The sequence below is a fragment of the Achroia grisella genome, unplaced genomic scaffold, assembly GCF_030625045.1.
Source record: "Achroia grisella isolate CSIRO2021 unplaced genomic scaffold, CSIRO_AGI_Agris_v1 utg487, whole genome shotgun sequence".
NCBI lineage: Eukaryota > Metazoa > Arthropoda > Insecta > Lepidoptera > Pyralidae > Achroia > Achroia grisella.
In genome coordinates, this window is record NW_026712891.1 from 2547230 (window position 1) to 2567562 (window position 20333).

At 30.7% G+C, this 20333-nt stretch overlaps 1 protein-coding gene across 1 annotated transcript in view; it reads left to right on the top strand.

Moving 5' to 3' along the window:
* Positions 1-5119, top strand: part of LOC131845915 (uncharacterized) — a 43015-nt gene extending 37896 nt beyond the window's left edge. Inside the window, exons 13-16 of the mRNA XM_059195073.1 lie at positions 568-727; positions 1177-1301; positions 1825-1994; positions 4146-5119. Of these exons, the coding sequence (XP_059051056.1) occupies positions 568-727; positions 1177-1301; positions 1825-1994; positions 4146-4356 (666 nt within the window). The 3' untranslated portion in view covers positions 4357-5119. The remainder of the gene's footprint in view (positions 1-567; positions 728-1176; positions 1302-1824; positions 1995-4145) is intronic.
* Positions 5120-20333: the final 15214 nt, after the last annotated feature.

The following is a 20333-nucleotide window of genomic DNA, read 5'->3' on the forward strand; positions in this document are numbered from 1 at the left end:
TGTTAACCACTCAATCTAATACAGTTTTGTCGTAAGTAGAAATTATGTATAACTTTACGCAACAAACTTATATCAAATATTTACGTATAATTACAAATATACATATTTATAATTATACGTATACGTCGTAAGTTATTAACTGGATATTTCCCATGATAATATTAAATGCTGTTTCAAGTAACTATGAAAAAAGATTAAAACAGTGTTTATTTAAATTACGTAATGCTTGTATTAGATGTACTGTTTGTGCGTCGATTTTTATTCATATCTACAGCATGAATATATTTTGAGTAAATAAGATAAAATGCTATAACATATGAAATAAGGAGTCGTGAAACTGAAAGTGCATTATTTATTCCACAAACGTTTTATTACATTTATTTATGACAGGATGAACCAATTTCATCTACAAATCTAAATTCGTTGAATTTACGTGCGGTATTTTTTTAGAGATTTCAGTGTTCGCGGAATGGAATAATGTCATTGGTATGCAGATGTAATACTTCTTTATTAAATTTTATATGGTTATGAAAATACTAACTGTAATTTAATGTTACATTGTCATAGGCGGCGTGGTTGCCTGTAGTGGTACGCAGTTGGACCAGTGTCCGATTGGAGTATTCCGTGGCGCACTACACGTACGCCAGTAGGGGATTCGATTACGCGGCGGCGTATAGTTTCAACGACGACTCTATGTGCGGCCAGCGCACGTACACAACACATTCTGGTAAGTACTTATACATTCTCTATACACTACTTGTATTTAATTCGTATTACCACCGAGACACAAAACCCTTACCCCGATAATTCTATAAAGATGTCTCGTATACAGGGCAATATACCTCAAATGAACCCCATACAGCCTCAATAGCACAAAGCGAAAAACAAACAGTTCAATTTGACATTCGGCTCGCGTCTCCGGCCTTTGGAAAAACGCGTCGGATATTGTTCACGGCGGCAGCGTAGGGGCGATTCCGACTAAATTACGTGCCACGACCCAGTTTTAGCCGCCTACGGTAATACTGAATCGAAAAAACCTTGAACAAGATCGTAAAGTTCCAATTACAGCGTTGCTATTGCGGCGACTGGTGTCTGCCTTCTCATTCCATTATTACTCACGTAAATGTCACGTTTAAATTTCTTGGTTTTCCTCTTCACATTTATTTCTGTGCTCAGGTGAAATATCGTCGAGGAACGTGTCTGTTACTGGGAGTCTGAACGAGTTTTTCTACCAGCAATGTACTTGGGTCTTAGATTCGAATGTCGAAAGGCAGCTCTTCATTGATATATCCTCTGAACAGGTATTGTAAATCACTAAAATAATTAATAATTGAATTCCCATAAGATACAAAATTAATAAATGATATTAAGTAGCATGGTACCATGGTATCCTTCAGCCATTCATTATTAAACCAAGAATAAAGTATGGTATAGAGATGTAGAAAGTTGGTATATATCATAAGTATCGCTTACATAATTATATAATTACCAAGTCTTTACTGCACTGTATTTCTAACCTGACTTACTTCGTAGACCTGACCCTGCCCTAAAAACGGTAATACATATAACTTTTTATCAGGATAGTGGGCACTTCTCCTCGCCATGTTATCCGGATCAATTTCAACGAGAATTGGGATAATAATGAACTAATGGCATTGCATACATCTTTCTCCTTATTACTTTAGTAATATTTAGACCTTCACTATGAGAAGAAGCCATTGTGGCACATAAAAAGCCTTTCGGGTAAATAAAACATTAGATCCCTAGTGGATAAGTAAACATGTATATATAATTTTAATGGAGTATATATTGTTTTTTATTTAGGATAAATCCTGTGGTTCATGGAATATCACACTTCATGAGTGGTCGGGCTCTGGTGCACAAAGCGATTCAGGTCTGGCAGCAGCTGCCGGCGAGCTATTGTATACCTTTTGTGCCCGTCATAAGAACCATACTTACACACTGCCATGGCGACTCAATACTGTTGTTATAAGGTACGTACATTACGTTAATGTATTGGTGACTCTCTAAAATATATACTTATAGATAGTGACAACATTTTATCCACTTTGTGGTTGACAGTGGCATCAATTGTGTCTACAATTAATTATAAATACATAACATTTCGTATTAAAGTTTATGCTCTATAGAATTAGCCAATAAATTTATCTTTTCTTTAATTTAATGTAAATACCTATGTACAACACAATAATAATATTATCAGTAGAAACAGCAACTTTCTTAAGTAATTGAAACATATTCCCACGTGTTCCAAATATACGAAAATACCTATAGATAACATATAAAAGTTGGCTGTCTGTACGAGATAAACGTGACCCAAGAAAGTTTTACCACTAATCATCCTTGTCGAACGGCCATATAGTGCGGGGCACGTATCCTCAATAGCAGAAAAATCTTTCTGCCACTGCTTTTAGTAAAGCTTGAACAATTTCGGCAAGAAAGAGCTCACTTTTCAGATATCCATTTGATAAATTATTTATGAATAGCCTCTGCCCTTAACACCTACCGCCGCGCCAAATACGTAGAAGCGCATGCTTTATATGACTTGGTACTTTCTCAGTATAAAGATCTTTTTTCTTTGTGCATATTAGAGGAATCCGTAAGAGGGTACGTGGCATGTTTCCGAAATGACATTTCCACTCGTAAATCCCGAATAACGATGTGTGAAAACATACCTTTGTCGATAAATCGGGAGCTCGTAACTGAAACATCCTTCAGACGCCTTTTCGCTTTTCTGAATTTAATATTTAGAAGTAACTTTTATAATAATAGTGTTATATCCTTTTTTTGTTATAACAAATTTAATTGTTGCTAATCATAACTTTCCACCTCATTGACGGACTTAAGTCTCTCCACTTAAAAGCAAGAATTGTATTCTAACAATCACGGTTCTCTGCGGTAGATTTTGTAATAAATCAAATGCATGGGGCATATGACTTATTACAAAATCTACCGTAGAGAACAGTGATATCTGATACCTCCTGTCTGCCTATTTCAGCTGCTTGCTTTTTAGGCTATGTTTCTGTTGAAGATTGAGATAAAGCGATGTTATACGACAGAGTGCATGACATTTTAATTCTCCGGAATGGCAACGCCTAAGTGCTATCACGAGCGTGATATCACAGGATAACATGAAGTCAATAATGCGGTTCATGTACATATGTTACCTTGTTGCTATTCGAATCACATAAAAAATCTGCTGCTATAAACATTTCCTTGTAAATGTTACACTCGACTAAACTTCCCAACATTTCTCTTTTTAAATTTCACATATTTTCAATTCTATCGGAAACAGATTTCCACGCTTGACTGGTAAGAATGCCTATAGGTATTATTTCCGCTTTGTATATTTAAGTCCTATACTTCAAAGTTCAATAAATAAATAAACATAAATCTTGCATAATTAATTTACATGATATCGGTTTCTTTTGTTTTTAATAATTCTTATTAATTAATAATAATATATTTTTAATTAATATAAAAATGTTATAACCACACTTTTGTGAATAAGGGCAGCAAAGTCTGTAAAAGTGTAGTGGATTGCACACTTATAAATAATGCTCTATGTATCGTTTACAAATAAACAGCACTACTAATATCAGAAAATATACTAGGTATATGATCACATCTATTACTTTATAATCCTTGAACACTAAGGTGGTTATGGATCTGTCTACAGTATTTGTACTGTTCTATGCGACCCATTCTTCATAACATAAATTGCAAGGTGGCAGAAATAATTAAAACGAAAGTACTCATGCATACCGACTTGTTGACTCCGCTCGCAAATTCATCCTGTATTTATGTGGATATCTGGAAAGCGACTAGTAATTATAGATAACACTAATACATTATTTATACTGTAGAAGTTTCCCAAATACATACCTAAGTAGACCCAACCGAACGATGTTTTATTAAATAGTTTGAACATTCTACATTCCTCATCGCTCACTACAATGTATTCCTACTGGCATTTTATTGAAAGTTTATATCTATAGTATTAATAGGTTTCTGAAATTAAGATATTCATAATGTAATGTACTTATTCTGTATATGATATATACCTACTATTAAATGTAGAGCGATTACAGGTTCATTTTGTTTTAAATTTTATTTCTTCGTAGGTTAGTTGCGTTATCGCGTCAACAGCCGCTGTACAGAATTCGTTGGAGATCACAAGTGGTGCGAGCCAACAATCGACTTGGGCCTCCGACGCCCGTCCCCGCTGCCTCTGCCGCAGCCGCCGGCCTCACAAAGTCTGCAGCCGTATTCTTACTAACCCATTTCCTATGGGTGTGGATGATAATTAGGATGTCATTACAACCAATTCTATAGTTTTTAAAACAAAACTACTTTAGGAATCTCCAACAGCTGATGTCTACGTGTACATAAATTATTGTTAAGTGTGAGCGGAGATGTGTAAATAATGAGTGGATACAGTGAAATATGCCTTTTATTAATTAGTAAATAGATTTCTACGTTGGATTATAAATAGTGTGCTCTAGAAGAGCAAGTGAACGAAGTGATTCTAAACGAAAAACTAAATTGGTATTATGTATATATTTACGCTTGTTTTATTATATCATTATTTGTAGGTTTCATTTATAGATATTGTAATATTCATGTTTAAATATTTCAATGGTTAAATGCTTTTTTTGTTGATTTATTGACAATAAAAGAAACGGTCAATTATAAAATAAACGAGATATAATCACGATATAAGTTCGAAGATCAGTATTTTAAAATAATATTTATTTTTAATGGTGTGTACTTTTGTATTGTTTGATAATACTTTGATAGCATATAGTATCTTTTTCCTAATACAAAATTATGTAATTATTATTACGGAAATTAACAACGGAAGGCAGGACTGATTTTTCTTTATATTTTTTGTTCAATCTGAACTAGAGAGAATTTTGTCTGAAATCTAAAATCTCATGTCTATACAAAGCAATGAAAAGAATCTGCCTGAAAATGGATGCTCGAATTTACCCTTATAAATCAAAGATATTATTTCAATTCAATATTCTTCGATTTGAGAGATATTGATTTTACCCGAAGTTTTTTCTCCTCTCTAGAGCCTTGTTCACTACTATACAAGTATACTGACAGATTTAGCATAGATACATGACATAGGTTTTTTATTATTCAGAAGATAAAAGTTAATTATCTACGTGTATTACATAAAAAATAATGAAATTCCCAAAACAAAACAAGTTTTTATAATTTCCGAAAAACATTTATAAAAAATGTTATTTCCATATTTTCATTTTGTTTTTGTACAATAATATTTTGCAAAATTATTTTGTGATTAACATTTATAAATCATCATTGTTGTAAGCTATTTAAATATTGCATTTATTTCTTTAATATTTTAATACTTTCAGTAAGTAGCTGTGATAATTCGTTTCGCATTTGGTTGCAATATTAATGTAACAATAAATAAAGTAGGTAATTAGTATAATTAAATATTTGTCCGCCATCACTACTGTTGTCAGTGTTGAAATTGATGTATTTGTTGTTTACGTAACGCTATTATAAATTTATAAACTTGTAAAAGAACATGAACAATGTTTGACACTTAGTTATCACTGCAGTTTACTGTTCTAATTAATAAGTTTATATTTAATTAGATGATATAGTTTAGTTGAATTGTTATTAAATGGAATTGTACAGGAGTTCAACTCTACACTAATTGAGTATAGGTAATGTTATTATTAGCACAATGATTTATTTCATTTCATTATAATCGTGTTTTTGTCAGGCACAAAATGCATTGAGTTTGTAGAATTTTAAATTTGCTTTTATCTTAAGAATTCAATTTTATAATACTATGATACACATCACTCTTATTTCAATAAAATACATACTTATATTATAGATCGTGACGGGCCTTGTAACTTTTTATAACTTGTACGGTTATCTGAATGCAGCAATTTATTTAAAAGTTTTGAGTGTTTAATGTGACCAAAAAGAGGTAAATGTTTCAGAAATTCTATTTGATGTTATTTGACAGTTCAAGACCCATTCAAGCTACTCGCATTGCCATTTTGCTATTCGATGTCGTTATCGGTTTTGCAGGCTGATACGATAGAGCGTTCGTTCATTTATAGTATACATCCTGTGTAAATGAACATCCTGTGAGTGATTCACGCACGCGCTTGTACAGAAATGTCTCGTCAAATTTTGGACGTGTGGCAACCATTGAACTATTATGTAATTACTAACGTAATAAATAGTAGATGCTACAATACACATGTTTCACAATGTAGGTACATGATGAAGTTGTAACAAACCATAGTACTTTATATATATAAACAATATACGCTTGTGAACCATCAGTGGAAGATGATAGGATGAGCAAGAAGTCAGGTCAGTTAGCCCATATATATATACTTATCTATTTTATTTAAATATATGTAATTCTAATCGCCTAGCTATTGATTAAATGAGTTTCGGTGATATCACTTCAAATCTAGCTAAGATTAGTTTCATAACGACGTCTTTTCTAGTACGATAGTACCTCAATGGCATCGACGCGACTAGCAGTTTGTGGATTGCGCAAATACGGTATTGCTAAATGTGAATGAATAGCATTTTAGTACTAAATATTATTGGTAGTTGGATTGTAACTCTGAATTCATATTGAACTAAAACCGCGCTTGTGCCATTCCATAGTATGAGGTCTGTTTATAAACTATCCTTTGATGAAGCCTTGTAAAGTCGGGAAGCTTAATTGGCTTAATTAATTTGTGTTTTATAATTAATTATTTTAGAATCGATAATTATTTTAGAATATGAAAATCATATTAAGGTTATTATTTTATATTATCGACAATGCAAATGTAATTTGTATTCACCTACCGATGCCATATATGTACATATTGATTATCCAGAATGTCTTTTGAAACGAAATTACTGAATTTATTTTAAGTGCTTGTTTTTACAAGCATTTACATTCAATGTTTATATATATATATGTTGAATCATTGAAATAATTTAAGCACTTACCAGCACCCAATGGAGTTGTAATTGGATCGATACAAAAGGTATTTAAAAAATGTTTTAATTGAAGTTAAGAAAGCGTAAACGTACCGACTAGGACTTTACTCGAACTATAAATTACGACTCGGGAGTTCTTAAATAACGCCATAAAAAGGTTTCTAAAACTGGTTATATACGGTTGCAAATGAAAACGTAAAAGTGGCATATTTCCGTTACACAGGGTAATAAATAGTTTTGTAAAGCCACAATGTAGACAAGGAAATATGCATTGTATCAACAGAATCATTCCAGTATTACGTTGTCTATCTTCAAATATATATATATAAAATTACAATATCCAATATCATGATGTTCTAAAAGCGCAAAAAAAACTTTACACGAGTTAGACGATATATGTGTCTAAAGTGCCATTCTCTTATGACGAAAAAACTAAATATACAATTATAATATTTATTTAAAAACACTAATGTCGAGTATTGAAGCTGACTATACAATGTGTGAATTTTCTGTACCAGATTTAACAAAAGAAGTCCACGTGTTCTGCCTACATTGTTAACAAAATATTAATGGAACAAATGCACATGAAATATTAATAAATGGACACAATAATAGAACTTTTGATGTGAACTAAAATATTGTGCAATAGTATTTTTCTTTTGTTGATGTTATTTGTAAAATTTTATATCACCCAATTAGATAATAATAATAGTGATCTAGATGTATATATAATTATCTACAATCGATGCCTATAGTATAAGAGCTGACTGCAATATAGTCCTAAGTTTTATTTAAGCGTATAAAATTGTTGACGTTGTTTGGAGAAATAACAAACTGTCAAATATGTATGAAATAAAAATTACGTCCAATTTGAGTGAAATCGTAGTTGCTCAAATTAACATCGATAAATAAATATATCATGTTTTAAAATTACCAAATTACATACAGTAACATTGGTGTAACGCGTGAAATCTTTCTCTTTGTCGCAATTATTAGAGATATTTTAGAAACATCATATATAAACAACATCCGTAAATATTAAGAATGCCGTTAGCTCTCTTACTATATTAGATTAAGACGAAGCTCTAATTTAATATGTAGATGAATCAGTATGATAATGTTTGTTACACCGAAATAGATAAATCGAACGCAAATGGACTATTATTTACTTTCCACATCATTTTCCTTAACTTAATAATAACAAAGATTATTATTAAAAAAAAATAAACACTTATTAGTTTATATACAGATCTAAAAGTATCAAATATTGAAGTATATAATTCTACAAATTATTAATAAAGTACATAAAATAATTATAAGAATTATGTATAGGTATTTACTTCTAAAATATATCGTTGTAAATGTAATATATGGTAGTTGTAGTTATGATAACCTATTTTCTTCAATAGTTACGAGTATGACTTAACTAGGCCAAAGGCCTCAGGTGCAAACAGACTGAAATCTCTTCTCCCGTGCTCTTCGAAACTTCAACTGGCCTGTATAGTTTGAAACGTACCTAGTATGCAGTTGGTGAGTTCAAAAGTTAAGGTACTCGTAACTTCTTACTACGAAGAAGGGTTTATAAAGTTTCTAATGCAGCTAACCCATGCCTGATGAGTAGGTATGTAGTCTAATACCAAATTTAACATAGGAGTTTAGTTTATGTCTAAACAGGACTTGATTGGCAGTAAGGACACAACTGAAGACATCGAAACTGAGAACCTTTTTACTGGAATGATACACGACTTACTGGATCAGCTGATGGTAACTGTGAGCTTTATACATGAAGATAACCATAGACTTGTGATGTACCTAATCGTTATCATGTGACTTCTGTGGTACCCATCTACCTAAGATATTATGCATACCCTATAATTTCAGTGCCATTTCTCTTCCTCCAATCAAAACATAGGTTACAACACAAGGTTAATTATGTATAATATATACAGACGTAGATAATATAATATATATACGACGTATATAAGATGCAAGAGAGTAAGTGAGATAGAGGGAAAGATGACGCAAGTGCCTCATTATCATCATATTCCTGAGTTTATACCATAATAATTTGAGGTGGACGTAAAATGTATCCATCCATATTGTTATGGGTTACGGCTTATACACGTAGTTTTACGACCGGCCGTAGATGACGCAAGTATCTCAATTTGTATAAAATATAAATACTGAACACGTCACTACTAACGTATTTGTATTGATATTACTAAAGCTATTTGTTGATATATTACTACTTCTGTGTATTGACAATGAACACCATCTAGCAGTAAAATACTATCTGTAGGTACTTTCAATCGACATATAGTCATAAATTATTTGGCAATAGAATTTCATATTAAAAATTGACATCTCGCCGCGCCGTACCGGTAGTGCACAATATCGTGACGTATCATGCTTCCGTCCCCCATATTTAATTATTGCCTCATCGTGTCTTACTATTCAAATTTCGCTCCTTAGCGGTCGAAACAGGCATTTGCGCCTATGCACGTGGCTTTAATATGCAGAATCTAGAATTATTATCATATTGTCATGTTAAATTTGACATCATATTCTTTCCATGGCTTTTGTGAAGATCGGAAATGACAGAGGAAAGCATATAAAATACAATTTATTCCAATATTTATATAATCTCTGCAATACTTTTTATTATAGCTCAGCTGTTATTTGTCGTAGCGTGATGTTGTATCCCTGACTATCCAATTATTATATATATAATACTAATAAATAAAAAGAAGTAAAAAATTCTATCAGTTGTCTAATTATAAGATAAGTTCTGCTTAATTTGTGAGTAACCAGCACCATGTGTTATCCAGGATTGTTTAATAATTTTGTACTAAATCTTAGTCACAAAAATACGACTTCCGTCACGGTTTTCACTCTACCGATTCATGAAAAGTGATGCTTGGTTTGATAGAATTTCCGACATCCGATTTAGTTTCCGTTGTAGAATCAATGAAGACTTTGACAGTTTTTTCGATGATATGATATAGTTAAGTTTTTTTATAACTTTTATTTCCGCCGCCTAGCAACTGACTTTACAATGATGGAAGGTGAGATATTTTAATAAATTTACAGGGTATGAAATCATGATATTTGGTCATCCGGAATGGCAATGGTAACAGAGAGGCGTGACATGACAATTTGTGGTGTTGTTTATATATTATATATATGAAAGCGACGTTTGTCACATATCATCAAGTACCTACCCCGTAAGTTTCTTCTACATTCCAGTTACATAAAATATCAAATATTTTCTAATTTTAATGCTTATTTTGTATATTTTACTGTACTGATTATTATTGAAAAAGTCCAAAACAAAATCGAATTATTAAAATTACGTGAAATTAATTACGTGAAAACTGTATTAGAAACAGATCAATACCTACGTAACTGCCAACGAATGGACTGAAGCTAATAAAATTAAAGAGTAAATAGTGAAGAGAACTCTATCAGTTAGATCGTTTAGTTTAAACTTTCCAATGAGAATGTTCCCCTCTGCCTTTCTTTAAACTTCCGTTCTTGCCTTTGAGGTTGGCAAGACGGAAATTTCTTTTCAGGAAAGGTTCCGAACTCGAGTGCTTTTATTTTTTTATCGTCTGATGGCTTTTATAACTCTATAAACTGAAAAAAATCTTGAATGCTTATTAGAATTTATTTAAATTTTTAATTAAGTTTATAGCAGTATATAATTTATTTTATAATTTTATCTTCAGGCCAGATCTATTATTGGATATTTAGAGATTTCAATCCTTTAGAGCGGAAACTATTAACAAATCAAGTTGTTGAACTATAGGAATAGAGATATTCATGCAGATAAGTTTTTAAGTCTACCTCGATATATATATATAATTCAATTTAAAATCTGCCATTTCCCTTAGTTGTGGCAAATGATATGTCGCTTGTGTTCTCTGAAAAAGGCGAGCTATTGGATGAAGTTCCTTACATCCAAGTCGTCAGCCCCTTTGTTTCCCACTCAAAGGAAACGCAATTTAAACTACATGCGGGCACGGCAAATATTCATACCGTTAACCCGTCTGCATTCTATATACGATTACTTTCGAACTTTGTTTTTAAAGCATTCCTCCTGAGAAATGAATTCTGAGTAACAATACATGTTTAGTTCTGCAGTTATGAAATAAACATTACTATATTTATGAAGACTTGATATTGTTTAATAACTTGAAGTTGGGTATAAATCTAATATATGTAAATGTAGTATAGTAATTCAATTTATCAACTCAAAATGTTAAATAGGGAATATAAAGATTTTATATCTAAGAAGTATTTTCTTATATTCCATATGCCAATGCATGTACTTGTAAATTTAACTTCCTTTACTAAAATATGAAAAAAATAAGCTTATTAAGAAAATATAAATAATTACTAATGTTATTATTGATGAAATATGGGCCATTTATACTTTTTTATGTAATCCGAGTGACAAATATTCAGATGGCCCACCTGTTTGTAAGTGGATACCGTTGCCTATATACCATATATACATACCTAAGATGTCATGCCTCTGATGCTATAATGCCTTATATCTGTCTCCAACAAACAAAGAAATAGATGAGAAGACCCATACATACGACTTCTTACAAAGGCTACCAAAGTTTTAGTAAAGTTGATAATTCTAAAAGTTCTACTCATATTTCTGATTTAAATCTGATTACAGCATTATACCCAGAGTTTGTAATGAAATTTTAAATCTAAAAAAGTTGACTAAATATTATAGGAATTAATTAAAATTCTCCAATTAGGGCTCGTCGCATTGTTACACTTTTACATACTTATTCTATTTTAAAATTCCTATTACCCGAAATTTTGACGTAGATGGAATTTTAATAATCTGCCTTGAGTTTTTTTATTATATCTTTCACTAAATCTGGAATAAAAAGTTATTGTAGATTACCGATATATATGTTGTAATATGACATATTACTTAGTCGCGATAGGATATATAGATATATAGTGCTTTACTGTTAAGTAAGTGTAATTTATAGCAATGAAGCTGCTCGCTTATTTTGATACAATCAAATCACATTAAATTATTTAATATTATCAATTCAAAGGAGTGCATAATATTATATAAATTAAATATAGTCTACATACAAAACGGCCATCGGACAGAACAGATGTCATATATATATCTATGTATATAGATGTGGATGATATGATATATAAGAAAAATAAAACTACACCAAAATATCGATAAATAATGAAGGACAATCTATATGTCCTAGTAACTAAAATAATGTAGCTATTTATGAATTAAAAAAATGTGAATATAACCCAACTAAGAAGTTTCTATAGTTACAAATTTAATTCATAATTTTTTACAGTGGGTCTTAGTATATATATAGAGTATGTTTCGTAGAATAATGCACCAATACTATGCCCATATGTTGTGGTACTAGAAAGTAAGAAAGGATTTCTAGAAATTTCCATGTCAATGCAACATAAACGAATTCCGAGCGGGCGAAGCTATGGAAAATAGTTAGTATTGTTATTATTATTGTTAGTTCCCGTATATTATAATACTGAATAAAATGTAACCTTTTATTATTTTCATTGTACGAAAATTATATACAATGAAATAATAATTAGAGATATTTTACAGTCAGAGTAAGTAATTTTTTTTTAATAATACACGTTATGGATTTATTTGTATATACGAACTAATCATCACCTTATTAATGTACTAAATATGTTAAGAAATGTTTTATTTGCATCGGAAATCGTTTAGTTTGGCGAAAATTTAACGTACCTACTAAGTAGGTAGGTAAACGAGTCTTACCTTAATTAAAAACAATAAAGATTGTGAAATATATCGTCCTCTTTTATAGTATAGACAAGTTTATGGCTGTATTTTTAACCTACGACATTAATATAGGGACTTCCAATAAACGCTGAAAATTGTACGAAGTAAAAGTCTGGGAAACGGAAAAAAGTGTAATAAAAATACATGAATTAGTTTGCCTGGACGATGAACTTACTAAACTACGAAACTGAATAAATATTAACGTTTACGTAATTTCTGCTGTATAAAATAAAAAAAAATCACTCCATGTGAATTTACATTTTATATATTCGAATGAACCAGGCTACTGCAACTAACTGTCCCAGACTCAGTCACTCGTCACTCAGTAGGTAATACGACTCCCATTCCTATTAGCCCATTGTGTTTTTACGTCAGTTTTCTGTGAGGACGGTTTGTATCAATAAAAGAAACAGTGTTAGCAAACCTTTACTAGTAGTATAACCGACTGTATATTAACAACCTAATGTACCGATAATTACAAATATGTAAATTAACTCTGGACACTTCATTCGTTAATTTTGTTCCAGTCGTTGACAATAATATTTAAAAGATAATGGATACAAAATCTCGGTCATTACCCGACCTAACCACATTATATATAAATACATTTGATCGATTTGTGAAGATATTCCAAAGACACACTATTATTGACTATACCTATCTAAACCAAAGGCGAGTTGATAAATAATAATCTAGCGGTCTCTTAACTTGTTCCATATGTAGGTATGTTCTGTTGTATTGTGTACAATATTAGCTCAAACACAATGCTAAATATATTGACATACCTATCCTCGGGATAAGGGGCTTATGTTTTATGCATAGCTTCTACACAACCACCTAATTGAAACCACAGACATTTCTTTAAATATGTTATACTTGTTTATAGACGCTTATTCTGTTTGTTCTATAAAGCAAAAACCTAAACTGTTTGGATTTATTATTCTATTTGATAGTAAAGTAACAATCGCGGGCCGGAAGACGCAGCGTGGGAAGACCTCCGACAAGATGGACCGACGCGGCGACGATTTGGTCAAGATAGAAAGTGTTGGTTGCGAGCAGCGCAGGACCGATTGTTATGGAGATTTTTGGAGGATGTTTTTTTCAGCAGTGGACGTCTTCCGGCCTGAAATAATGTATGGTATAGTTTACCCACCTTCGCTAGCGGTTTACGCTGGCGGGGCACCAGTAGAGTAGGATGAGCATGAGGTCAAGTCTGTTAACTCACCAGGAAGTTATCACGATCCAGGGAGAACCGCGTGAAGGTCAACATGGTACAATGCTAGCATGGGGTCATTGATCTACATTACAAAAATTCACTTCATTCTTTCCATTGAAATAGGTTTTGTTTGCCTGAGAAAATATACTGTGGTGGTAATAATGTTTTTAAAGGCTAATGTACACATAAGGGATTATTTGTCTTCATTAGGAAAATTTTTATGCATGAATAAAATTATCTTTAGGGACATGAATTTCTATTATTATCCTATACTGATGAAGGAACGCAGACAAATTAACAATCTATCCGAATACAGAGTAACTACTTAGTCATGCATCTGTAACTGTTACTGTAATGTTACATGGGAATTCTTATTGTCCTAATTATTAGGTAGGTACGTTATAACTACAAAGATTATAACTTTTATAAAAGCATTGGTAATATAATATATTTATGTACTGTACACACCTATTAAAAGTATTCACGATTGTTAGTTACTAATGTCTCATTTAGAAAATTATTTATTTTATGTAATTTTACAGTCCTTAAAAAATCAAGAAAAATACTAAAGTGTAGTAAGTGATATATATATATATATATGTATGTGCTTACGAGCAAAGAAACGAAACGTATAAACCAAGAAGTTGGTAAGCCTAGTTCCGAGGAAATATTGTATCTTTCTTTTTATTATATTATACTTACAATAAATGTGAATAATCCATTATTAATATTATAAAGCTGAAAGTGTATCTACATATATTGCTGTCTGTTTGTTACTTTTTCATGAGTAAACGGCTAAACTGATAATAATGAAATTTGTCACGAAGATAGACTGATCGCAAGGTATAATGATAGGCTAGGCATTGATATGAAATCTAGTATAAATTACACAAACTATAAAATATAAACGGTGTTAAGTATATTTGCATATTACATCCATCCATTTATGTTTCAAGTTCAAGTTACATTTTAACTTAAACAAACAGAATGACAGTCTTTCTTCGATACTATAATATTAATAAGGTTTGGAAGGTAGATTTGGATAATATATATTTAACCATGTACAAATATTAAATTAATAAATAATTATAAATAAATTCATAAATACGCAGTTTGATTGTTAATTGTTTAATTATTCATATATCTACCGTCTTACATAGTAATTTGATGGTATTTAGATATTTACTTACAAAGGCATTAGTCCGTCAACCAAAACAATTTGAAATTCAAAATGATATCTTCAAAAGCACCCTAGTTTACCTGACTGGGGATTCTGGGGATTTGTGTCTGACATGCAGTTGATTCGTATTGTTACCGTCCGTAGTCCTTTGTATCTACACTATTTTGCAATATTAATATGTACGAGCATATTCTAACCTAGCTGTTCTCACAACTTCGACCGCCTAAAATAATGACTTTGACTAAATAATGAAAAATATTTAATAATCTAACCCTAAAAGGCCAAGAAACAGTTTTATTGTTCTAGCTTCAAAAATAATGAATATCCCACTTAAGAGTAAAAATTTCACAAACTTTGAATGTTATATTTATTGATATTTAAACAACAGCCTAAAGAATAAATTTCAAGATTCTAACATTCTTCCCTTTCAACTCTTTAAAATTCTTTTTTCGCATTAAAAAGTAGCCCCTTCTTCTTTTAAAGGTCTAAACTATCTGTGTAACAGATTTAAATTAAATCGATATAGTAGTTTTGATGTGAAAGCGAAACAGATAGACAGACAGAAATACTTTCACATTTAAAATATTAGTAAGGACAGAGCAATATACGGATGCTGGATCATTGTGGACTTCTCTTCTACTCATTATTTTGGGTCGGGATAATCAGAAGAGATATTTTTGATTAACTGAACGGGCCTTTAATTCGTCTTTATCCTTGCCGCTCTTAATTAGGTGACGTATTAGTCAATCTGCTCCATCGTTCAACATTACAATTTACTCACGTAGAATTTTTCAAACCGGATCAGCATTTCAATATCGATGTCAATCCAATCTAGTTATGTTCTTTTAAAATATTATCAAGACAAATAATAACAGTATCATTACTTTCTTCAATCACTTACACTATAATAAAAAACAAAAAAGTGAGAAATGGCGCGTTTATCATTAGATCGGAATTGGTTTCTCGAGTAAAAGTAGTAAAAAAAAAATAACAGTTTCAATTAATTTAGCTTAGCTCATATAATTTAATAAAACTTATAATTAAGTAAATCCCGATAAAACGAAACCTCGCCGCAGGTTAAACAATAGTTTCTATGACGATTCAGAAATAGTTATATAAAAAATCATAACTAAACTTGCTACAAGAAATAGTAGAAAACCGTACCTATTCGGTGTTATTTGGTACCTATGCTTATACGTACACTTTTAAATGAACAAAGGTAAAACTTAAATTAATCTAATTAACATTAATCTAGTCCTCCTTGACATAATTTCTTAATTGACCTTCCGGAAAGGAAAAAGTTACACATTTGTTAATTGAAGTTTAAATTAGAATTGTCTTCTCAATTTCAAGCTTATTATATGTACAACATACTTCTTCGAACAAAGAACACACTCTAGTCAGTAAATATAATAAAATTATAAAAATATAAAATTTTAAACATCTTCGTTCCAATACAAAAAAATTACTAATAATAATCTCAGAACAATTCACACAATTCAATCTAGTTCCAAGATATGCAGAGCTTGTGTTATTGGCACTAGACAACTGATATGCATAGATTTTTTTATTAATTTATAGACTATATAATATATAGAAAACATAAGATATGATATATCCTTTTTCTATATGTAAGCTATAATTAATGACTGTAATAAACGTTTCATTCGTAAAAAAATCTTACCGTTAAGAATTTATATAAATAGATACTTATCAAAAACAATTACAATATTCTGTTTATCAGCGTCACTGAACATCTGCCAAGTATTGTTTTTATTGCTTTTGTGGGTAACCAAGCATTTTAAAAAAGATAGAAACATCCCTTCAGGCGTTTCGGTGAGAAATACGGTTAAGATGTCCATAGACGATCAAGTCAATGAATTTAAAGTTACAAATTGAGATAAACGCAATTTCTTTATCTACGAGTACAATATAATATACGCTTGATTTAATGATACTGCTTTCTTTCTTATATATCGTAAATAGTAAAATTACTCTAAAACTGGATCAAGATGCGTGTATTGTTGTGTTTAGTTTATGTATGTTAATTACTGTCTCGCACACGCATATCTAACATATATGCTGTCTCTGCCCGGAACTTACTTAGTCAGTATGTTCAAAATAATGGATTGTCCTAGACAGTACAATATTTGTTATATCTGTGTGTGTAGTATATGATAAAATATTCATCATTCTGGTTGAGAATTTACTATGCATACCGCACAATGACAATAACAAAATGTATAATATGTCAATACTATACAATAACAATAATTTACAAATAATATTAAACCTAAACTATATCTATCATTCCATTTTAACCAAGCTGCTTGGCTCTTCGGCAAGCAGCTTGTTAAAGCAATTTTACAAGCTGTAAAAGTATCCGTTCAATTCTCATTGGTTGACCGTTTATGAGCTGCTTTACTTTGCCTCAGAGTCAAAGTAATTTCAACATGCAATGAGCCGAAAGAGTACCCTTAGGCGGGCGACACGCACCTAAGCGAGGCTGTATCGTATCGATTTTATTATACATAGGTCTAGAATAGTTAAAGGCAAACTTTATTGCTTTATTTTTAGCTTTGACACTTCGTTATATTTCTCTACTATGTACAGTCTGCTTGTTTGGTTTACGTAATTATACATTTCGTATTTTAAAACGTACAGTAAATTTAAATCTCAATGGACGAATCTCAATAATCTATTTATTACGTTATTGGAATGGTCAATAAATGTAAACAAGCTGACGGCCCACCAGAGATGGTAAGTAGTAACCGTCGCCTATGCATTACCACGGACATCACATTATCAGATAAGGTTTTCCAGTCATGACAAATATATCATGCCTCTTATCAATGTCATCCTAAAACCGAAACACAGTTTACAATACAAATTGCTTGACAACATAAATTAGGTGAAATAGAACCATGCCAGACGACTATTTATAAAGTCTAACTCCGTAATCTATAACATTATTTTTATATAATAAAGGATAGACCTCAAAATTAAAAATTATTAATGTTACTGAATAAAATAAGACCTAATAACTATCTATGTTACTGCTGGCTATATAATAGTAAAACACAACATTTAGGAAAATAAAGAGAGTAATCATTACGATAGAAATATTTCTGCGAACAAGTACAAAATATAATTCCACAAATCGTTTTGAAATTAGAATTCTAACAAAAGCTTGTTATTTTAATAAATTTATTAATAAAACAAACAAAAGTTATAACAAATGTAATGCAATAAGGACCAAAAGTACCAGTAATTGTGCCTTGAGGACTCCGAGACAAGTTGTACCGTGTTGCGTCGAGGAAGCTTGTCATAATGACACCGCAAGTGCCGCAACACGTGTTTAGGCGTCTGTTTCTACACTACCATTTCCATAGACTATTTATTTACTTAGGATAATAAACAGGCTTACAATTAGAATACTTATAACTATTTTAAATTAATTAAGTATATATATATATATATATATATATATATATATATATATATATATTATATATATATATATATATTATATATATATATATATATATTATATATATATATATATACTATATTGTTGTAAACGCAACATGCATGACCACAGATTAAAGTATGTGGGTCTTAGATATTAAGCTACCTTAATTAAACGCATGTGAACTAATATATTATGTACTTATAATTATGATTGGTGTATATGTGTTAAGTTGAATGTGGAATATGGAAAGGAAAAGTTTTACTATAGACTAGACATATATACAGTCAATGACAAATTATATACGGACGTATAAGGACCGTATCTGCTGAATTCTAACGATATTAATATTTTAGATTTAATGTTTATATAATATATATATATAATATAAACTACAGAACTAAATAAATAAAAAAAAATATAGTCCTTATAGTTAGCAGATCTAATTAATTTAGTTAAATCTGCTAATTACGCTATATGGAATTGATTGTAATACAACAATTGAATTTAAAGAATAATTTATTCAATTAGATTAAAAATTCCAAAAATGTAAAACAATTCATTATACATACATACAAATTGTAAATATTGTTTTTATTAAACGTAAGTAGTCATCGTTTACATTTTTTTATAACATATTCACAGAAAAACACAAACGCAGATAAACAATATCCATAAAAGAGTACAATAAAGGGCTCCTTGAGATCACTTAAGTTTTTTGATACATAACCAGAATAAAATATTCTTTTGTATTTTATTCTAGCCTGATGTTTAATCATATTTATGTATCGATCTATAAGACCAGTCTCTGTTATCTTTTCCAAGTGTTTATTAAAAGGGGCACTAATAACTGAACCGCGAGATAAAAACATAACTCTATTGAGAATTGTTGCTGGAGTCCGTAATCTATACAATATAAACTCTCCACGATCATCTATCATATGACCAATAGATAGATCATAAAAAATATGTGTTACTATTGCAAATTTCCTTTGACCACGAATTACAATGTCCATACATTCAAATGAGTTGTCACAAAATTCAATTTTTTTATTTTTAAATAGAGGTTTGTAAAACGAATGGCGGGATCTTATTATAACTGGTGTAAAAGAACTATACACTTCTTTTATATCATTAACTTGTTTAATATTAGGTTTTGTGCTCATAGTCAGTAAAAAAACTTGAATAGTATTAGTCATCAGAAACACGAAGACTAATAAAGTTAATAAAATAATTCGAGCTACAAATTTATTACTCAAGTGTTTTATATTTATATTTACTAAAAAATATCCATAGACTATAAGTATATTCCGAACAAGATCTCTTCTGTTTTTATTATAGACAGACAAACATGAGGTTGCAATGCAAAAAACAACAAAAAGTAAACATGATAGTATACCAACGATTGGCGAGAACTGGTCTATAGTGGCTTCCCAAGCATTAACATATGGATTACGAGCCACTATTACAGAGCTGTAATCAATAACATATACTTTAGTATAATCAAGAGCACTTGCTCTTTCTAAAGTAAGAGAAAATCCTCCTAGTGTTCCATCTGCGTACGTTTTATCCGTCCATTCAAAAACTTTTCCGAAAGCGTACTTCTTAA